This window comes from Marasmius oreades, chromosome 1, assembly GCF_018924745.1.
Source record: "Marasmius oreades isolate 03SP1 chromosome 1, whole genome shotgun sequence".
NCBI lineage: Eukaryota > Fungi > Basidiomycota > Agaricomycetes > Agaricales > Marasmiaceae > Marasmius > Marasmius oreades.
The window spans coordinates 2,417,907-2,438,346 of NC_057323.1; the positions used below are offsets into that span (position 1 = coordinate 2,417,907).

Below are 20,440 nucleotides of genomic sequence, written 5' to 3' on the forward strand. Positions count from 1 at the left end.
AGTGCAGACGTGCCTCGTGTGTCCTTTCCCTACGCTGTCACTTCACCTTGGTCGGATTTCGAAGTTTGACATGTCGACGTTGCTGAAAGTCCTCAAAGCTCTGGTGAATATTTTTTGCGGCCTCAAGCAGGAGCCAGAACGACCTCCACTATCGTCATGGCAAAGTCCCCTCCCGCAAACCCACGACCAGCACCAACCATACCCTCAGCAACACCAGCAACCGCCGCAATGGCAGCAGTCACCATCTCATGGCAATCTTTCTAAACCTCATTCACCTCCTCATCACGGTGGCATTGTCAGTAAATAATTAAATTTGCGACGGTGTCCATGTTGTGACCACTGACGTTTGTTGGTTGGCACAATGGCAGGACCAGAATCAGATTAACCAGGCTAACCCTTACTACATCGATTTAAGGAAACGTGCCAATGAAGACGGAGACCAGATGGCGAAATGTTTTCAAGAAAGCCGTGCGGCCTATGCTCGAGGAGATGGAGCAGCGGCAAAGCGGCTGTCTGATGAAGCAAAAGAACATCAGAGGAGAATGGAGTCTTTGAACAAAGAAGCCAGTCAATATATCTACATCGGTGAGTTTTGTCCATCGTTTGATGTACACATCATCGTCACCTTCTTTCAGAGAACAACAAGGTCAAACGATTCTAACTCCCAGTTGAGTTGCTTTAAATTTGATGCGTTAATTCCAAAGGACAGTAAACCTGGAGAGATCGACTTACATGGCCTACATGTCAAGGAAGCGATATTTCATACAGACCAAGCTTTGGAGGAAGCAAAGCGACGTGGTGAAACCACATTACGTCTCATAGTCGGTAAGTTTTCCATGGATGTTCAACCTCTCGTCTTATGCCAATGCGAGTCTGCATGTCAGGTAAAGGTCTACATTCCACTGGTGGTGTCACAAAAATCAAACCCGCAATAGAAGAGCTGATGCAAAAGTAGGTCGAATCCTTCCCCCCACCGAACTTTAGCTAATCGTTTTATTCCGCACAGGCATCAGCTCGTAGCCGAACTAGACGATAATAATGCGGGGGTTCTGGTCGTTCATTTGAATTCGGGTCGAGACAGAGGAGTAGGACCTGATGAAATTGCCCATCGTTTGGACTGCGATGACGAGAGATGTACAGTTATGTGAATGGTTCAATACTCAATAATGTCAGGAGGGCCCCCAACCGGAGCCACAAGATGAGCAACCTTTTTCGAAGCTCCGAGTCTGTAACCCCTAGATCTCTTTGCAGTGTGGCTGATTACCGTAAGTAACGCTCGTTTCACGTCAAATTTACTTCCAACACGTGAAGCAAGGGGGTGTAGAAAGATTTAAAGAGGTGGGAAGCGAAGCTTTTCCTTTCGCCTCTCCCCTCGTCGTTTCTGTTCCACGGGAGATGCATCCTTCCTCTCAGCTGTCGTTTCTCCCGCTTTTAGGTGTCGCACTATGCATCGCGGCCGGTGACGCTCCGTTCAGTGCTTCTTGCAGACAGTCAAATAATCGCTTACAAGTGGGGACGTATCAGTTTTATTCGGACTGCGATTTCCAAACTTACTGTGCCGCGAACTCGACATGTGCCTATAGAGGATGCAGGTCCGATGACTTTCCTTTCGGTTACCCGCAGGACTCAAACACTATCCCACCGAAATGTCCTCGAGGACAGTTCTGTCCGGATGAAATGGATCACTGCCAGAATCTCATTCCAGTTGGTGGTGCGTGCCAGTTGAACCGTGACGGTAATTGAATGTCTTGTCTATCCATGTCTCGGCTGACCCTCGCGTGGGACTACATATAGATCAGTGCGAAGCACCTCCCAACTTTAAGCAGTTAGCAGACCACACTGGCCGTGGTTCAAACGTCAACGGGTCTGTCTGTCTCAATAACATCTGCATGTACGTATGGAGATTATTCCTGCAGGTGCATTTATCTCATTGATGAGCAGGTGGGCAAACGTAACGTTGAGTGAAGAGTGCGTTGTAGAGAACACAGCATATCTTGCTTACACGGCAAGCGGGAATGAATTTATCGATATTGTGTCAAGGTGTGATGAACCGTTTTAGGTCACCGCCCAATCTCACTCGACCACTCGAGCAGAGGCAACTGTCGGGTTGGTTCCTATTGTGACTCTCAACAGGGAAGGTGTATCCGGAGCAAAAAGAACGAGGAACAGTGTGCCGCGGATAAAGAGTCAGTGATCAACATCGCATTTGTGTCAAGGCAATTCACTTAGATTTTTGAAGATGCGACTCGTGGAATTGCCTCAACAACGGCGTATGTGGCATTGACTCCGCTGCATCCTTTCATCTCGGAGTACACGTATTTACTCTCGTCGGCCTTGGGATTTGTGGAGGTAAGTGGAGGGGTAGGTCACTCAGGCTTGTCAACAGCGAAACTGATGCGCAAAATATCCTCAGGGATGCTTGTTACCCTTTCCGGCTTGTTTTTCTTGCACCGAAGACAAAGAGATGTTGACAGAGAGAAACGGATCCAATATTGGCGCGAGCAAGTGAGCATAGATTGCTTCTACACTCTGGTTGTTGGAAATGAACAATTAACAATAGAGTGCGTTCCACCAAAATCTCAATCAAATGAGGGAAACCGCGCGTGCTTCCCTTCAATCTTTTTCGGGATTGATGGCAAATAGATCGGATGATTCACATTCACCCATCCCTCAGGAGGGAGTGACCAAACCAATAAGTCGCTCTGGGCTACGAAAAAAGATGACAGCAGATGATGGTAGTTCTGACTGCGATGAAAGCTTTATTCATTCACCCCAAGCGAGTACGAGCGGCCGGTAGACGTTACAGTACTACCATGGTCTATCACTGACCTATCAAGCAAGTTATCAGTGCGCGAGACTGTTTTTGAAATGGACTGTACGTCCCGTGGGTATTCTCTATTCGGCTTCAGTACACTAGACAATTATCATTTGTACCAAATCCCAAATTCGGAGTGTTCTTGTCGAGTGGATGTTATAGTTAGTCCCGCCCAACAAGCCTAGGGCCGGTATTGTGCAAAAATGTGTCCAACACTGATCTATCAGCCACACTGGCCCTTGATCAATGTGGCCGAGCAACACTGTATTTTTTGGTCATACTTGAGTCTAATAACAGGATACAACTAGTCCTCTCAAGAGTACACCGTGACAACATTTCTCATCATTCTTAAAATGAGTTTCTGCAGAACAGGATTGTCTGGAAGTTCGGCATTTCCAATTGCCAGCTTTACCAGATAAGCAAAATCAGCTCGGGCAACCAGGGATAATTTCGTCCCTGCATTTTGTTGTTGTTTCGCTTGCTGCTTTTCCTGAAACTGTGTGGCAAATGTCGTCGAGACAAGCTGCGCACGATCTACGACTTTCGATGGAACACCAGCAAGATTTGCAACGTGTGTGCCGAAGGACGACATCGATACCCCTTCCACCAGCTTGTAGAGAAAAACGATCTTCCGAATCATGTCAGAGTCAATCATTGACGAAGGAATTTTATTAGGACAAACCTCCCGTCTTTCATCGTCAACAGAGGTCGCCATGTGCATATTGCGGATATTGGGATGATAGGCAAAGTCGTCTGTTAGGGAGCCGTAATGAGTAGCAAAGAATGCGAGAGGAAGTGTAAAGGTGGCGAGCTGATGCAAGACGGCCTGCCAAGACGAGGAGTGAGCTAATGACTTGATGTAAACGATTTTATACGTACGCCTGCAATTGCCATGCCGTCCTATTTCTCGTATATAGTCAACGAGCCAGAGAAACGGATTCGGAAATTCTTACGAATGTAGAGGTTCCACGGCCAAGTTCTGCAATTCTTGTCAGTAAAATTGGGATACATTTCCTTAGTAAACCCACCATCAAGAATTACGAGTGATTTGGGCGTGGCTTCACGAAGGATCTTACAGCTATCATAGAAAAATGCCATTAGCAACTTGCTGCCGCTGTAAAAACAATACCTACCATTCGTCTAATTCGACCTTGAAAGTGCTAGAATTAGAAAACATATTGTCATAGGCGCCCATACGCGTAAGGATGGAGTCCACGGGACATAATCTAGTGAACGGCCAGGGTTAGGACATATTACATTGTCAAGATTTTTGCGCAACTTCCCTAGCTTCCTCAGCAGGCACAAACATTCCTAACTGGGCCATTATCTTACACCAAGTGAGCCACGGAGTGAGGAGAGTGAGGAGAATACTAACGATACCGATCGCCGTCATTCTCATTACCTGTACAAACGTAAGAATATGAAAGCATGTCGTTGCAAGCCAAAATAACTCGCCGTCGATTTTCCACTGAATGTGAAATCTTTTCATGTTAGATTTCTTTGAACGAACAACGATAACTCACGCCATATTTGGGCCTAAAGGGTTGGGTCAGATGTTTATGTCCATACTAAAACCAATACCCACCGGTCAGCAGAACAATATTTCCTTTCTCACCGCCGAGATTCACGGTGTTAGGAATGAAATCCTTGAGGGACGCAATGTTGGGATGCCTAAGATGCTTGAAAGCCACCCAAGCGGACTCCCCTTCCGTAAACATCGGTCTGCACGAGGGTTCTCCGATGGCAACTGACGACTTTGCCAAACTAAAGAGGCAATCCAACTCGGCGAATACTCGGACGGCCCGTAACCAGACTGCCCTATCTGCGTCAAATTCAGCGAAGAGGCGATGCTTGAAGAGCTTGATAGCCGAATTCCTTCGTTCGCGAGCTTCTTTCAGAGATCGTATGTCTTTCTGAAGCGATGGAACGACCCAGCGGGTCTTTGTCTGGTCACATCAGCAACGGAAACCTACTAGATGAAACGTTGCCTACTTTGGTGCCACTATTTTTGGTCCAATCTTTGGGCACTTGCTTCTGGCTCGCAGATGTCTCGACAAGATATATTTCCTATACACACCAACAATCAACTAATATTCACTGGAAACACGGAAAAGGAGGACTCACCTTGTTTCCAACTGCACTGTGCCACCAACTGAGGGAACACCTGAAGAAGACCTGTATTTAAGACCATTTTTATTTGCCTACTTGCGTTTGCTCCTACCCGACAGATTTTTCCAGCCGTTTGAGTTCCTTATTCAATGAACTCTCCAAACGACGTATGTCAGCCATAACTTCATCGTACTGCTCGTCCTTTCCTTCTCGCGGAATCAACTCATTAATGTCTATAGTAGCATGCCAAGCAAAATAAGCAAAAAGAAGAAAAAAGACCATCATTGGAAAACATACCCTTATCCGTCGAAGGTTTTTCGTACATCGATTCGATATTCCTAATATAGGGAGAAAGAGCGGGTGCACCTCTTAGCAGACCCAAAATCGTTTTAGACTTGAATGACTCGGAGGTCTCAGCGAAGTTTCCCAAACCTTTGCTGAGCTTATCAAAAGCCTGTGTGGACCGTCAACCTAAAGCAAACGACAACGCATTTGCGAACACGCACCGACAAAACGTTGAGAAAATCCTTGACTTTGCAATTTTTGGCATGTATACGAGAAACTATACGTTCCAGGTCGGGTAATCCTCTGGCAATACCAATAAAAATGTTTTCAAAGGTGGGATGATTTATGAGATCCTCCACAGAATCCAACCTAATCTTGATTAGGTCCAAGGTCCAAACGGCGAAACCAGATAAGACGAACCGCGAATTAATGTCTGAAATTTTGTGCAGAGGCATGCATAACCAGACTCGAAACAATCTCTTGCCAAATGGTGTGATGCACCGACTCAGCAACTTCAGTAGCGAGCCTGCTTCTGTACCCTCGTTATTCAATAAGACCTGTGGATGATATCTCAGAGTTTTGAATAATCTTGAACCAAACCAATTGGAACTAACCTCGATATGAGCCAAAGTCTGCCCATCAAGGACTAGGCCTTCCCCTCTCTTCATAGGATCATAAATGTTGAAGTTCTTCATTGTCAGAATATCTTTGTCGATGTTGAGTTGTTGGAGATACCTCAGATCATGTGTCAGCATAAAAGGCTAAACAAGATCCTTACCAACACGGCACAAGAAGGCTTACCATATCATGCAACCAAGAGCCTCGATAGCACACTTGGAATCCACCAGTGCTCTAATAGGTTCGGGGACACCGCTAGACAAGATGCTATCTGTCATTGTTTCTTCATCGGTCGGAAAGCGGTTATTCAACTCCTGGAGTGTAGCCTCGTAATCCAAGCCTTCCACTTCCCGCAACCCGGTCCACGCACAAGCTCCAGGTAAAATTGACTTCATGAGCCGAGTGGTAGAAACAGAAAGATTTCCCTGGAATGCCTATGAGCATAGAGAACAAAAATCGGCGGCGAAGACGAGTACTCACCTTCGTGAAAATGAGCTCTTTGGGTCGTATCTGCCTCACGAGAGTCTCGAGTTTGGTGCGACAGATGTCATCTTGGAAGCCGCTGAGGTCAAATTGAGACGTCGAGCAGTCCAAGACACAAACGCCAAAAACGTTAGACAATCCATCTTCCGACTCGATTTCACGAATCGATATGCAATGGCCTGCTTCATCGTCGGTAATCATTTCCCCATCGACGAGTGTGCCATTGGTGTAGACCTTGTGGAGCTCACTGGAACTCCAAAATCAACAAGCAATTTCAATAACATTGATAAACGAACCGTCGAACAATCTTGTCCTTCTCCGCTGGCTTGGATTTCCCACTCTTCTTGTCACTGGCCATACGCATTTCCGCCCCAAGGGCAGTTTCCGCCTGGTCCACGCGTCCCACCTTGTACCCTGTTCTTATTAGTGAACCGTGCAAATAGATGGAGTCTTTTAGCACCTCTTCCAAGAAATTTTCTGGTCCAATGGTGAGATAATACTGGCAGCGAGGGGATGCCGGGACTCACGCAGCCCAAAAATTGAACGACATTTCGGGCACTCCAACCATACACATCTTGACACGGTCTGTGAGCTTTAGATCGAATTCCCGATGTCCAACTCTTGCGTCGTCCTCGTAAAGCTGTCAAAACTTCAGACACTGGAGAAGGCGGCGGAGATTCGCGGGCTTGCCTCAAAGAATTTTCTGAGAAAATCATTCAGTTTTAAATACATTGATTTGCATCATACGCTCACCCTTTTTGGAAGAACAAGACCTGTTTGAGGTTAATGACGGAGAATACAGATGAAATTCTTTTAGATGTACCGTGTCATAGTGATTTTGCTTGATCTCCCAGAACTATGCATATCGAGTTAGACGTTTAGAACTGCTGAGATTTCCAAATGTACCTGTTTCTCGAAAGGAGTGAACTCCTTCCAGGCCTTGGGTGGAACAAAGAGAGTACGAGGGTCATATTTCGGATCTTCGGGGCGCCTACCATCTTTCTGAAGCAAAGTGAGCAGCAAAGTATCGACAAGCGGTTCAACTTACATCCATAACGTCAAGTAGGAATGAGTAGGGATTCTCAGCTGCTTTCTTTTCGTCCTTTTTCGCTTGCTCACGACGTTCTGCCGCGGTCAAAAACGAAACGGAGGATGTGTAGGATGTGTTCTGGTGCGTTGAAGATCCAAAGCCAGATCTCGTTCTAACTTTGGTGTTCTTCCTGACCGGTTGTGCCGCCCTTTCATCGTCAGTTTCGGTCAGAAGTGAACGTCGAGAACAAGAGGAGGCCCTTGAAGACGAGGTGAGATGCTTGCTGCCAGACTCGGAATCCGAGTGAATAACGTAATCTTCATCATCTGTCGATGCCCTGGATGATGCACGGCCTATGATTTCCAGTCAAGGGTCGTCGGTTACAGTACGATAGACTTCACGCACTCCGCTTGTTCGAGGATTGCTTGAACCGTGTCAATCTCTGATTGAAGGTGCCTAAACTCCGGTCATCCTCTTCTTCGTCCGAAAGAGGGCTAGACATTCTTGCTCTTTTGCTGCCGTACCCTAACAGCACTGTTCAGTAATGAGAAATAGGTGTTAAAGGGAACAAGACCTAGTCTCAAAACGGGCGATGAATCTGAACTCGCCGGAAGAGAGGATCTTCTGGAGGTGGTAGAGCGTGCAGAGGCGAGGACATCTGAGTCTGAGTCTAAAATGACTTTGCGCTTTCCCAAGTAAGACGTTAGCCCTACGGGATGCTATATGATAGTGCGAATCCACCTTGTTTATGCGTTGCTTTGCAATTGGCTCCTCAGGGTCAGATAACATATCTATATCTATAGCATCGCTAGTAGGGGGGGTATCCTATTCGCCGTAAACTCAGATTAATATTAATGGGTACCGCGCGGACACGAAAATTTTTACTCACTTTCAAGGTGCTGGCTGGGGAGGAAGATGTGTTGGGGGCTGAAAGAGTAGAATCCAGTACATGAGAGGCTGGCGTCTGAGGAGTAACGCTAACGGCCTGCTCAGGAACCTCTTTCTTCGACACATCTGTCTTTTCTATATCTGTAGCTGACGTTTTCCGCGCTGGCTTAGTGGAAGAACTTGATGAGTTATTCGAATGTTTCCCAAAAAAAGACATGAGGCTCTTCTGCTTCAGAGTTTCTGAAGACTTGGACTTTAAGTTTGAAGTCATGGTGGTTCGGTCGAAGTTCATATCAACGTGGTCGCGATCTTTACCTTTGTTTGTAGCTTTATGTAAGCGGTTGAATATACACAAGCTATCCCCTTGCCAGGTCCATAATTAATGATAAGAGTCCAGTAACATAAAGCTCATAACTCTACTCATTCGGATTCGTTCGACCAGCCTATGAGTTGTTGGTGAGGAGACATATAACCATTGTGTGAATAAACATACTTGATAATCACCACCGCGATCAGGTCCCTCGCTACACCCGCACAACCAATCGTGCCACCATCGTTGTCCTGAATCTCTATGTGACCGTTGAATATGATCAGGATGTAATGTTGGTTGAGGTACTGGCGGAGGGGGTGCTTCTATGGGTGGTGGTGTCCGTGGTGGTGGAAGGCCAAGGGGTCTTGGGGGCTTCACAAACGATTCGCTGGCCGTCAATGTAGCACAGTCTGACAGGGTAGACTCGCCATCGGCAGGAGCATTTTCTGGAGGGGTTGTTGGAATCATGACAGCAGTGACTTGATGCGAATCCGCTAAATGGGAAAGTGATTCTGAAGGATGGATGAAAGGGTTATCTAGAATGTTAATACTACCGGAACCTAAAGGTGGAGAGGTTCTGGGAGAAACGGCTGGAGAAGGCGCTAGACTATCCATGGGTAGATGGTCCATTGAGTCCCGAGAGTGTAAAGCAGCATGATTTCCCCCAAGAGAATGACGACGAAAATGGCCGGATCCTCTCCATAAAGAGCCGGCTACCTGTGACACAATAGACGAACGGTTTCCTGTGTAAGAGTCGCGCGCAGCCTTCCGTCTCAATCTCTCTGCTACTTCCCAACGACGCAGTGTCTACCGTGATATTCAAGTGCTCAACACGAGAATTCAACCCGAAGAGAAAGATAAACGACACCTCTTCTATCCGCCTGATTTCTGAAGCACCATCCTTCCCTGGTGGGTATGTTATGGTGTGCTCCTCGTCGTCGGAGGGTATTGAGTCCTCCCGTTGCTTTCCTTTACTCTGCGATGACTGTCTCCAGAGTTGTTCTTCGTCACCATCTTCATGTTGGTCCGCGAGATCTCTATCTTGAGGTGAATAAGTAGCGCCTGAGTCGAGCGTGTTCACCATTGGCGTCTGTTGGAAGCAAGTCGTTGAACTGTTGTCGTCATTTCTTCCACTTACGTTAGCTATCGAGTTGAACTGGTCGGCCCGGTTGGAAACCCGGGCCGAAGCAAGGGTGGTAATTTTTAACCAGGTACGGGGGCCCGTCTACCGTTAGTTACGTTCAGCAGCCCTAATCTTTTCATTGACTGACTCGTTTTTCACCAGACTCCGGGGACAAGCTTCCACGGAACCCTCCTTACCCATCCTTCCCACTCTTCCTTGAACATCTCTTTCAATGCTTCGTCTTCTTTTCCCATACGACCTAACAGCCCGATTGTTATGAAACCCGTAAGGCCAAGATACATACACAGAACAGCCATCCCGACTCTGCTTTCCAGGATTCCGCATTCCCTTGCCATGGATCCCTAACACGCACGTTGTCCATAATCAGCTTCTGAATCAGTGGTCAAAGATCAACGGACTTACTGGTCCTGTGTGCAGCATAGCTATTCCAACGACCGTGCATACAACTCCTGTGTACCCCGGGTGTCTAGTCAGTGAGTATGGACCGGTCGTCACCAATCTATGTCCACGCTTGATGCTCATCTCGAATGTGAATAGGTCTCCGAGTTCTCGATAGCATGAATATCGAATCATTCCTCCCAAGGCAGCAAGTGCGGTGCCCATAATACAGAGAGGCGAAGCGTGGATAAAGTCAACACTTTCCTTGCCACCGAGAAGACCCAATATCTGTCGGGAAAGGTTGCAGGAGGGAACAAGAGCCGCAGAGATTACAATCAGTTCCGAGAAGGCTGCGAACCAGCATATTATCTGAATGAAACGTGAGATATGAATTCGATCTTCTAGTAATGGACGTACTTTGACGAGCGTTGGACCGCATCGTAGCTTTACTAGAACCTCCCAACTTGTGGAGGGTGCCTCCTCATCTTTCAACGGAGGGGGATGGGGCGGTGTAATTGTAATATCCAAACCCACCATCGCCAAGAGTATACAAAGTACTCTGGTAAGTAGCGACGGCAAACTCATAGTGTAGAATGGAATGCGATGGGGTTACGGTCTGCTACCTCTGACCGGAAGCCTTCTGTGACTATATAAAGGGACTCTTTATGTGGAAACCCCTCTCTGTTATCAAAGGGAATCTGATGCATCTCGTTATGGTGAGTGTCCATCGAAGTATCTGATCCTGGTTGATGTTTGTGAACCAGTCACAGATTGTGGCACCACCTATACTGGGTCATGGAATCGCCTATCGGCGTTGCCCCTGGCCAGAGGCTGACCATTTTAGACGAGAGTGTGGTAGTGGATCCCCTTCAGGAAATGAAATTCGTCGTTCTGAAGCTAGGACATTTCGAGAGTTTTTGATTTTTCCTGTGGGACTCCGCTGTTACCCCTCTAGACTCAAGCATTGTGGGTATCCTGTTCTTCTACTTCGTAGACGAAGTGATCAAAGGGAATTTTATCTCGCAACGACAAAAAATTCAAAGGCGTCGCGGATCCTCTTTGACAACTGGCTGAAAAGATGGGCTCATACAAGATTTCATCACGCTTGTTCAGGTCCTTAATCTTGTACTTTGCACAATCAAAGCGTGTATTAAAGGACGGGAGAAGCGACCTTCCACTGTTACAAATTGAGCTCACGAAGCTTGTCGACTAACTGGTTGCACGTTAAATGTTTGTTGTATGATCCTCTTTGAGATCTAATGTCGTTCAAATCAATTATAAAAAGAACTCGCCATCAGCAGGTTAAGTTGGTTGCATCATCCATGGGTACAGGACCCATGCTTAACGGGTGTGCTAGACAGTAGCGTGTGTTGCGATCTGAACATTCAACGAGGGCGACAACACTCTCGAACCGAGAGAACGCATATAGGTTTATTGCTGTCTACAAACGCAACAAGAGAGGAGTGCCGTAGAACAACCTTCCTCCGCCCAATCGAGGTGGGTTATCCGCGATGCTCAAACAGCCTCTGAAACGGGAATGGAGAATTTAGAAATATGGGAGAAAAGAGGAAGTAACGTAAAACGAACGGTGTAGTGCGTTATTAAGCTTCGTGACGCGAGATTGAGCGCTGAGATCAATGGTCTTGTCGCCAAAATCGACAACGATTCCTCCGAGAATGGATGCGTTAACCTGCGGGGGAAAAAAAGTTTGTCTGTAGGCGGAAAAATTACAAATGAATTCAATACGAGCAAACCTTGTTGGTGAGTTTGATAGTTTTGGCCTTCTGGGCGGCTTGGGACTGTTTGAGGATCGTTTCGAGGCGGCCGAGTATATCCTTCTGAAGAGGTGCAGCAGAAGTAACGGTGACCGTGAGCTCTCCTTTGTATTGCGCAATAAGGTCGTTGAAGCCTTCAATAACGCCTTCCATCTCTCCTAAACGGCCGTTTTCCGACAAGACTGCCAAGAGGTTCTTCGTGATATCGGATATGGGAGTTTTCTTTGCACCAGAAGACTCTATGCGGTAAAAGAGGGAGTTCAAACCAGCTCCCCGGTCTTTGGCGGAGAGAGTGGGATTATGGATGAAAGCATTGACTTCTGGCGTTTGCTTCATGGTCGCGGCTACATGGGCGAGTTCGGTATGAACTTGGCTGAGAACCTGGGGTGACTTTGCGAGAGCAGCCGCGTAGACAGCATTGGAATACTTAGTGGCAATAGCTGAAGCAGCTCGGCGACCTGTAGTTGGAGTAACGGGAATCGTACGTGCAGCAGACGCGAGCAACATTGTCAACGATGGGAAAGAGAGCATTGGACGACCGCGGCCCAAATCGGAAGTAAATCTGACATAAGCAACTCTGATTAAGCTCCTGTTATATACGTTCTGAGCTGTAATCCACTTAACACATAATATTCTTTTCAAATTTCCGTCGTGTTCTCTCCCGCTGGGTCTGATTTGATTAACAACTCTGCAGACAACGTGTTTTGTGCAGGAAAGTTCCAGAAAACATGTGTACATAATGAGAAACGAGGCAAACGCACTTGTTACGTTGACGGTGACTGTGGTGCCCGGACAATCGAGATGGCTCGGTCATCGTCTTCCTTTCCTACCACCATCACCTCCCCCATTAGAACGTTTAGAGCAAGAATTCCATTCCGGAATCGATTTTCAACCATAACAGCAATTTCAACGAACAGGGACTCGGCAAAGACCTTTATTGTCCATTCTGAACAATAGCTAACCGTTAGTAGTACAATGCACTTACGACAATAACACCGCATTGACTACGACCCACCATTTATCACACAGATTCCATTTGGGCCTTGTCTTCTTTCTTCCCTCATGTTCTTTCCTACAATCGCCAGGTTGCGAGCTCTCACTGTTCTATTCACGACTTCTTTCCTTTTCTCTTCCTCTGCAGCTCAGCAAGATAGACTTTGTGAGTGTTCATGTTGATGAACCAGCATGTTTTGGCACTCACCATCATTATCACCACTCTTCCAGTCACTTCTTCCGTCACATATTGTCAACCACCTGAATCTCTGCTCATTCAACAATTCGACGTCACTTACTTCGCCAGAAATAAATCCGTTTCTTTCAATATCGCTGCCTCCAGCGTCGTACGTCTGTTCTTGTCTCATAAATGAATCTATCCTCTTAGCTTTTGTACAGCTTCCCGATGTCGCAGTTTCCGCGAATCTTTTGTTCAATGTCTATGGCATGAAGCCCGTCAACTTGACCCTTGATCTTTGCAAGGTTTTAAGTGGTGCACTTTGCAAATTACCCATTCACGAATTTGTCGGCCAAGACTCTCTCACCATCCCCGACTCATTTAGCAGCAAAATCCCCGACATCGCTTATAAAATACCAGATTTAGAGGCCTATGCCCAATTCATGCTTACAGAGACCGATAGCGGCAGAATTAGAGCATGTGTGCAAGCCACTCTCTCCAATGGTTGGTCTACACATCAGCCTGCGGTTGAGTGGTCTACTGGAGGCGTGGCCATTGCCACCTTAATAGGTGCTATTTGGCAATCGCAATCTCCATACACACCTCTCCCGGTCAGATTGATTGACTTATTGTCCCTTTACCAGACCATCACTGTCACGGCCTTCCTGAACCTCAACTATCCATCCCTCTATCGCTCGTTTACACTCAATTTCGGTTGGGCCATGTCCTTGTTCACATCTTCACCCCCCACCGTTCAGGACGCTATCGATAATATGCGAGCGCGTACAGGTGGAAAGCTTGCCAACTCCACTCAAACATCACCTGTAGGATTGGTCAACCGGAAATTGTCACCTTTTAATGAAAACATTGCACTTACTCCAGAACCCTCGATTTTTATCCAAGTCCCTAATACGTTCCTTTCCGCTTTTTCGATAAAGAAAAGCACGCACTCATATCTTCTCTCCGACGTGCGACTCCAGCAACTGGCGACTACTGGAGACGCCCCTTCCGGGACAGTCCAAGTGGTCACGCAAGACTCGTCGAACGTCCTCCAAGCAGGTGTCCCATTATATGTCAACTCCCTTCATATCGCTACTGCGAATGCATTCATGACGGTCTTCATTTGCTCATTGATCCTAATCCTCATTGCAACGTTACTGTTTGTGGTGGGATATGGAGTTATGTATACGATAGAGCGGTTCAACCTTGGTCACCGTGACAGCAAGCTCGAACTTGATTCTGTGTATCCATCGTTCGTCAGAGCATGGTCCCTTCGCTTGGTATGTAACAGCTCAGTTTACAATCATGATTACTCATACGTTCCTGATAGGCACTGATGATGTTTACACCGCTTATGGTTTTCTCCATGTATCAATGGACCTTGAGAGATTCGTGGTTGTCGGTTCTTTTGTCGGTCATTACATTTCTAGCAATCACCGTCGGCCTGTTCTACACATATCTCGCCATCTTTCGTCGTCGTCGGTCAACGGACATAGAAGGCCTACACAACACTTCCACTTTCCTTCTCTCGCATGGACCCGTTCTTGCGCCGTACCGTATTCAGCGATATTACTTCTCCCTCTTTTACGTGGCGTCCGCGTTCCTGAAAGCTCTCTTTATAGCGGCCGTGAGATCTCAAGGTCTAGCCCAAGTTGTTCTTCTTTTGTTGGTCGAAATCGGGACCCTCCTCGGTTTTCTTGTGTTACGTCCACACAAGACTAGAGGAGGAGACATCTTAACCACCTTTTTGGCCGTCGTTCGCGTCATTTGTACTGGCCTTCTATTTGCTTTTGTTGAAAGCTTTGGTGTGCAAGCAATCCCACGTGTCGCTATCGGGGTTGTCATCGTTGCAATATTCTCGATCTCGGTCATCGTGATGGTCTTCAATATCCTCCTCAATCTCGGTCTCCAGAAGCTATGGAGGAGAGGAAAGAAGGAAGAACATTCCCCGTCTAGTACAAGGCAGGACTCGGCCGACAACATCCTTGAAAAGGGTGCTTGTACGCCTACTCCCTCTGATGCCGCCAACTCCCTTATGAGTCGGGCACGAAATCCAACACCAGATCGAAATATCCCACTCGATCCGTCTGTCATCCAGCCCTACCCAACAACACCGTCGACTGCGACCAGTCCTACAGATTGCGCGAGTAATCCTCGTGACTCCGCCTCGACCAACCTTGGGACCATTTTACCTAGGCGATGGTCAATAACACCGTTACACTCCCCCACATCCTCTTCCGATGACCATCCTCCTTGCACAACAACCCACCAGGCTGTCAATGCTCTTAGCAGAACCTCTGAAGAATCTTCATACCCTCCATCTTCGCGGTTGAGATGAGCAATTGTTACGACATGAAACTGACTATCCTAGAGTTACGACCGTATTTAGTCTCTTGCTTAGCTAGCATAATTTTCGTACTTGAGTGTTGCCTGCATTTTGACGACCGAATTATTTCCTTTTTAAAAGCACATCTTTTCGTTTCTTGAACTATATTTTATCCCACTTCAGTAGAAGATTTGTATCACCTCAGTCACTTGTATTTTTGTTCACTGTTTGAGTTATTTAGACCACCGTGGTCGGTAGTTCAAACGTTCAACTTCCCATGCTTGCGAAAGAGCGGAAGAGCGATGATATTGGCTATCTACGTCACGTATGTAACTCAGGTATGTACATATAAGTAAATACCTCGATAGCTCTTTGTAATAGGGCACAAGACGCAACGAAGAAAAATGAGAAATGAAAAGTAGTAAGAAAGAAAGAAAAGAGAAGATAGCGGTAAGACATTTTAGGTTTGTTATATGAGTGGAGGATCATCGGGAAGCGAGTCAAAAATTGTCGGTGACGGCGGTTTATAAGCGGTTATAAGCGTTATGCCTTTTCTCACAAGGCATTACAAGACGGTGACACTTGCCTTATGGAGAGTTATTTTAACCTTATAGAGCCTTATTTGGCTTACAACCGCTTATGAGCTTCCTGGAAAATCTCCGAGATGTCAAGCGCTTTGGAGTCACTGGAAAAATTTAGTCATTTTCAGTGCATTTTCAGAAGAGCAAAACACTCTCAAGAGTGTGACTTTTTGTATTAATTTCACAATCTGGAAATTCATTAAAAAGTCCAAGTTTTCATGATGTTTTAGAGGAAGGAATATGTTCTCAACATCTGGGCTCCTCTGGAAGTTTTTGAAGCTCTAAAACATGGCTAAAATGGAACATGTTCTGAGCATATTGGACCAACTAAAATTCTCCTGAAAGTCCACATTTTCTTCCTGCTTTAGTATATCTAAAATACCTTTAAAAAATGGAATTTTGATAAAATTTCCAAATATAGAAAAGCTGTTGAATATTTTACACTTTTACTGCATATTTGTCATCTTGCAATTTGGTGAAAAGCCATGCTCTTGGAAGTATTTTGCTCTTCTGAAAATGCACTGAAAATGACTCAATTTTTCCAGTGAGTGTTGGCCTAGGCTTGTGACCAGCCATTCTTTCAAACTCCGCGCTAGTTTGAAAGAACGGCTGGTAGGCACTGTTCACTTTTAACCATGTCACACATTTGTGATGACGGACTTGTAAATATTTTTTGTTTGTTGTGACAAGCCAGAGATGCACAGTGAACTTCTTTATTGTGCCCTTCTCCTTCAACCGTTCTCAACAATTTTGACTCATCAGATTTATTATTTCCCATGTCATTTATGTCTGTCTCTGTGGATTAGTCAGGCTGGTAAGATTTCAAGCTTCAAGCTTCAATCTCTCTGCTAACGAAAAAAAAAAAAATTGCCATGCACACACACAACTCCAACCAAATCCATATTCATACCCCCAGTACATGCTCTCCTCAAATCCATACACAGTCAGCTACAAGATGCAAGATAATGTACCAGTTACCCTATAAACACCGGAGTGGGCAAGGAATGCAAGTCATGGGCTAGCTCTGTATGTTCGCTTTCTCCCAATCTTTACCATGTTACTCAGTTCGATTCATCCAGTTATCTCAATATGCACAACATTCCTCCCAGTGACCATCTACACAACTCAATGGCAGCTGTACCATCCTATGGTGCTTAATACCACCTCTGTTGAAAGTGAATGCCCCTCACACCGGTAGTTATGTTACCATTTCATATTTTATTCTATTCCCCTATTTTCACAGACGTGACCCTATCTACGAACACTTTATTTACTCGAGTACATGCCCCTAAACACCTCAGTCGTTCCACTCATTGTGTGACTGTCTGAGGTGTGTATACAGTAAGGCACCATAAGCAAGGGGTGCCACAAAAATTATTAGTGGATATCATGCTGGATTTCCCTGTCAAGGCCGTCCCAGACCCCCCCTCCTACCATATATGGTATATTATTTCCACATAACACGTGCTGTGGCAGTGCTTTTTAGGTGTTCAGTCCAGGCCAGGTCTGCCAGGATATGTGGTAACAGGTTGGTTTACATGGGTTTCTAGGTCACAGTGAGTTTATTTGAGTTCATGAATTATTTTTGAGTGCAAGACTATTTTTTAAATGGTTTAATTAAATTACCACTTAATTGAATATGAACTTTCACAGAGTTTCCCAGTTTCTTTGCTGCCAAAACTAAGCTTCACATTGCTAGTACTTCTGAAATTTACTCAAACATACTCTGACAAATGAAATTACACACTCTGGAGTACCTGGTTTTTTTAAAATCTTTGCTTATTTACTGAGTACAGGGTGAAAAAAGCTTACAAATACATTCCAGCATATAATTTTGGTGCAATTTTGCTCAAATTTTGGTGGTTAACTTGCTCAATTTCGAAATTGGATGCCTAATGCTCTATATGGCTTAATAGGGACAAAAAATTATCCCATTGTTTTTTTAAGACCCCCTTGGGACCCCCAGCATGATATGACCAAGTTGCCCGAGTGACACCCCTTGACCGTAGTGTAGATGGCAGAACGGTTTTGGACCGATACTGCTGGGCAGAACAGCAGTATCTGATTATGGCAGAAACTCCGCGTGAACTTTAAGTTTGGTGCTGTATCAACAGAACTCTCGCTACGTGTGCCTACACAATACATCCGTTCTAGCCTCAAATAATGTCCGAAATCGCCCAATCTCCTCCTGTCCCAGTTCTTACAACCTCAACCTCCTCAACATAAGCTGCTGGTGCAACACCCTCAAGAGCCTTTCTAATTTCATCAAATTGAACACATCTCCACTGGTGATTGATGGTCCATCCTCGTACAAATCTCCCCCAAAGACTGATTGTTCATCTTCCAGCTCTTTTTCGAGGTCTTTGAATGCCGTGTCTACAGGAGTCTCATCTGTAGAACCCTGGGTTGGATCAGGTGTAGTGTCAGAGGAGTCCAATGGTGGTTTCCAGGTCATCGAGTCTTCAAGGTCTTCTACAACAGCGGAGGTTATGGTGGGACCTTCAGCAGTATGCATATGTGCATGTTTACAGTGTGTAGACTTCGCTGGTACTTTCTCTCGTATAGTTAGCTGATTCGAGAGATGATTACGGACGACAGCCAGCTTCTCAAAGACCAGTACCGACAAGCTGTTCTGCTTTGGTGTCTGAACGCCACCAAGGCGTGAGAAGAGTCGTTCACCTTCAGCAGAATGAGGAACAATGGAATGGATGATGATAGCGAGGGATTTGAGCGGGTACTTGATTGCCTGGATAGGGAGGGACTTCCACCACTCTCTGGCATTTCCTGTTCCACCTGCAAAGGGGTCCTTGCATTGGTAGTAGCATTCGAGGTCATTTGACAGTTGCATAGCCTTGTCCAATGACCATTTCCACTTTTTTGCCAATCCCAGTGCCGTTTTCTTGATATCAGCCAGTGTGAAGCCAACTCTATCACAGATAGCTAGTTGATGGCAGAGTGGGTGTAGGAACAGAGTGAGTTTATGGATCGGTGTAGCAATTTTGTGGAACCGCTTGTCAAATACAGCACGGGCATGGTTGAGAAAGGCAGGATCTTTGTTGCCTTCACATCTCATCTCCGATAATGTCCTTGTGGTACTAAGAAGCTGTAACATGCAGTCTGCGAGTGTAGCCTGTCGGGACTCGCAGTCACCAATCATGTCAACAACTGGCTTCACGACTTTTATAGTCTGTGCCAGATAGGTCCAGCATGCATTGTCCATAAGAATGATTGTAACGACTTCTGAAGATACTGCGGAAAGGCCGTTTTGAGACTGTCGAGTATCAGGCCAGACACAAATCATGCTCAACGGAGTTCTGTGCATGAGGACACTAACTGCGAGAAGTATAATCACATACCAACGCAACTCGCAGTTCTTTTTCAGCCCTTGTGAGACTTCGTTCCTTTTGGCTTCTTGTTTTAATTGACCACCCCAGTAATGTGAGCCATTAAAAAAGGTGACGACATGATTTCCCTTGCTCAGACTTTTTTTACAGGAGGATACGAACATATCTCCCTGACAAGTGTATTCACCTGATGGAGAAAACATGCTACAGTCTGGGAAGAATTACTGTGTATTCTGGAAGAGGATGAAATGGTGAGCTTACAATCAACCAAGGAAATTGTCCTTCAAGTTTCTTCCGAAACGACTGCATCACTGTCGGGTTATCAGTACACACTGCTATAAAACACTGTGCATCTTGAACCCCATTATTGTCCATGGCCTTTAATGATGTCTCATAGATTTTTTGAGCACTTCCACGATGTCCTGTCAGATCTGCAAGTCCAAGCACAATTGGAAGTTCATCAACCTGTGCAGCAACACTTCCATAAAGTGAGTGCCACAATCTATCCTCCCATCCATCAATGATAAATGTGGCGACTCTTTCGAGCTTAACCAGTACGTCCACATTATGTAAATGAATTGAACTGGCTTCACTATCGAGAAGGGTATTAGAAACCACATAACGACTAGGACATTCATATGAAGGTCATAACTCTTGACAGAAGTCACGAAGATACCAGTTCTCGGCACTCTTAAATGTGGAATTAGAGTGAACAATGTATCTATATCTGATTCTATCAACTGCATTCTGTCTTGCTTGCAATACTCACCGAAGTAGCTTCACATCTGCTCTTCCCTTTTGAACCTCAGTCATCGGAATATCAACAACTCTATCCAGCCTTCCTTGCATTGCAACCTTTCTCTTTTTCCCACTTGAGATACTAGCCTCAGCCTGGGAACCATTGAGCTTCAAACTCGGACCCTGCTTCTTCTCCTCCATATAGCAGTGAGCATGGGAGCATGCGGATCCATCAGCTTGAGGGCATTCTTCAATTGAAACGATGTGATGTGCCAGGGCATTGTCATGGTGTTCTATTGATGCACCCTTTGAGTCTGGTAGGTCCCCACAGTAATTACATTTGAAGTAATGCTGTTGAGACTTGTTGGGAAGGCCATCGAGCTTGGCAAAGTGTCGAATGATGAATTCATGGTGTCCTTTAGGCATTTGAGTGAAGGTAAAATTT

General features: G+C 45.8%; 8 protein-coding genes across 8 annotated transcripts; 2 read left to right on the forward strand and 6 right to left on the reverse strand.

The window, feature by feature from the left end:
• Window positions 1–6: 6 nt before the first annotated feature.
• On the forward strand, window positions 7–1,814 carry E1B28_000785 (uncharacterized protein). Its single transcript, XM_043146652.1, has 8 exons — window positions 7–295; window positions 369–585; window positions 636–646; window positions 705–825; window positions 885–951; window positions 1,007–1,265; window positions 1,316–1,735; window positions 1,795–1,814. Exons 1-6 carry the CDS (start codon window positions 71–73, stop codon window positions 1,146–1,148), a joined length of 783 nt encoding a protein of 260 aa, XP_043015355.1. The 5' UTR covers window positions 7–70; the 3' UTR covers window positions 1,149–1,265; window positions 1,316–1,735; window positions 1,795–1,814.
• A 1,314-nt stretch (window positions 1,815–3,128) lies between these two features.
• Window positions 3,129–8,499, reverse strand: E1B28_000786 (uncharacterized protein; the record flags this gene model as incomplete). Its single annotated transcript, XM_043146653.1, has 29 exons — window positions 3,129–3,443; window positions 3,498–3,641; window positions 3,695–3,715; window positions 3,769–3,794; window positions 3,844–3,893; window positions 3,949–4,041; window positions 4,123–4,142; window positions 4,191–4,217; window positions 4,271–4,283; window positions 4,339–4,351; window positions 4,401–4,761; window positions 4,808–4,882; window positions 4,940–4,979; window positions 5,037–5,157; window positions 5,222–5,378; window positions 5,431–5,578; window positions 5,630–5,766; window positions 5,824–5,944; window positions 6,011–6,252; window positions 6,308–6,557; window positions 6,607–6,809; window positions 6,838–7,013; window positions 7,064–7,166; window positions 7,217–7,312; window positions 7,359–7,693; window positions 7,746–7,865; window positions 7,915–8,026; window positions 8,082–8,165; window positions 8,230–8,499. 29 exons carry the CDS (start codon window positions 8,497–8,499, stop codon window positions 3,129–3,131), a joined length of 3,873 nt encoding a protein of 1,290 aa, XP_043015356.1.
• Window positions 8,500–8,508: 9 nt separating this feature from the next.
• Window positions 8,509–9,659, reverse strand: E1B28_000787 (uncharacterized protein). Its single transcript, XM_043146654.1, has 3 exons — window positions 9,407–9,659; window positions 8,722–9,345; window positions 8,509–8,671 (listed from the first exon to the last, which is right to left on the reverse strand). Exons 1-3 carry the CDS (start codon window positions 9,620–9,622, stop codon window positions 8,645–8,647), a joined length of 867 nt encoding a protein of 288 aa, XP_043015357.1. The 5' UTR covers window positions 9,623–9,659; the 3' UTR covers window positions 8,509–8,644.
• A 157-nt stretch (window positions 9,660–9,816) lies between these two features.
• Window positions 9,817–10,597, reverse strand: E1B28_000788 (uncharacterized protein; the record flags this gene model as incomplete). The annotated part of the gene is made up of 3 exons (XM_043146655.1): window positions 9,817–10,023; window positions 10,085–10,429; window positions 10,478–10,597. The coding sequence occupies 3 exons, from the start codon at window positions 10,595–10,597 to the stop codon at window positions 9,817–9,819; spliced, it is 672 nt and encodes a 223-aa protein (XP_043015358.1).
• Window positions 10,598–11,423: 826 nt separating this feature from the next.
• On the reverse strand, window positions 11,424–12,379 carry E1B28_000789 (uncharacterized protein). Its single transcript, XM_043146656.1, has 3 exons — window positions 11,815–12,379; window positions 11,648–11,750; window positions 11,424–11,586 (listed from the first exon to the last, which is right to left on the reverse strand). The coding sequence occupies exons 1-3, from the start codon at window positions 12,364–12,366 to the stop codon at window positions 11,576–11,578; spliced, it is 666 nt and encodes a 221-aa protein (XP_043015359.1). The 5' UTR covers window positions 12,367–12,379; the 3' UTR covers window positions 11,424–11,575.
• A 232-nt stretch (window positions 12,380–12,611) lies between these two features.
• On the forward strand, window positions 12,612–15,820 carry E1B28_000790 (uncharacterized protein). Its single transcript, XM_043146657.1, has 5 exons — window positions 12,612–12,798; window positions 12,865–12,994; window positions 13,060–13,175; window positions 13,228–14,286; window positions 14,337–15,820. The coding sequence occupies exons 2-5, from the start codon at window positions 12,898–12,900 to the stop codon at window positions 15,342–15,344; spliced, it is 2,280 nt and encodes a 759-aa protein (XP_043015360.1). The 5' UTR covers window positions 12,612–12,798; window positions 12,865–12,897; the 3' UTR covers window positions 15,345–15,820.
• A 2,293-nt stretch (window positions 15,821–18,113) lies between these two features.
• E1B28_000791 (uncharacterized protein) lies at window positions 18,114–19,214 on the reverse strand (the record flags this gene model as incomplete). Its single annotated transcript, XM_043146658.1, has 1 exon — window positions 18,114–19,214. One exon carries the CDS (start codon window positions 19,212–19,214, stop codon window positions 18,114–18,116), a length of 1,101 nt encoding a protein of 366 aa, XP_043015361.1.
• An 808-nt stretch (window positions 19,215–20,022) lies between these two features.
• E1B28_000792 (uncharacterized protein) lies at window positions 20,023–20,421 on the reverse strand (the record flags this gene model as incomplete). Its single annotated transcript, XM_043146659.1, has 1 exon — window positions 20,023–20,421. One exon carries the CDS (start codon window positions 20,419–20,421, stop codon window positions 20,023–20,025), a length of 399 nt encoding a protein of 132 aa, XP_043015362.1.
• Between the last annotated feature and the right edge of the window lie 19 nt (window positions 20,422–20,440).

Excerpts from the sequence above, each read along its gene's own strand:
- E1B28_000785 (XM_043146652.1), top strand. The coding sequence starts at position 71 with ATGTCGACGTTGCTGAAAGTCCTCAAAGCTCTGGTGAATATTTTTTGC. Across the intron at positions 826-884 it reads CACATTACGTCTCATAGTCG|GTAAAGGTCTACATTCCACT; the intron begins GTAAGTTTTCCA and ends TCTGCATGTCAG. Across the intron at positions 952-1,006 it reads ATAGAAGAGCTGATGCAAAA|GCATCAGCTCGTAGCCGAAC; the intron begins GTAGGTCGAATC and ends TATTCCGCACAG.
- E1B28_000787 (XM_043146654.1), bottom strand. The coding sequence starts at position 9,622 with ATGGTGAACACGCTCGACTCAGGCGCTACTTATTCACCTCAAGATAGA. Across the intron at positions 9,346-9,406 it reads AAATCAGGCGGATAGAAGAG|ACACTGCGTCGTTGGGAAGT; the intron begins GTGTCGTTTATC and ends ATATCACGGTAG. Across the intron at positions 8,672-8,721 it reads ATCGCGGTGGTGATTATCAA|GCTGGTCGAACGAATCCGAA; the intron begins GTATGTTTATTC and ends AACAACTCATAG.
- E1B28_000789 (XM_043146656.1), bottom strand. The coding sequence starts at position 12,366 with ATGCTCTCTTTCCCATCGTTGACAATGTTGCTCGCGTCTGCTGCACGT. Across the intron at positions 11,751-11,814 it reads CTATCAAACTCACCAACAAG|GTTAACGCATCCATTCTCGG; the intron begins GTTTGCTCGTAT and ends TTTCCCCCGCAG.
- E1B28_000790 (XM_043146657.1), top strand. The coding sequence starts at position 12,898 with ATGTTCTTTCCTACAATCGCCAGGTTGCGAGCTCTCACTGTTCTATTC. Across the intron at positions 12,995-13,059 it reads AGCTCAGCAAGATAGACTTT|TCACTTCTTCCGTCACATAT; the intron begins GTGAGTGTTCAT and ends CCACTCTTCCAG. Across the intron at positions 14,287-14,336 it reads GAGCATGGTCCCTTCGCTTG|GCACTGATGATGTTTACACC; the intron begins GTATGTAACAGC and ends CGTTCCTGATAG.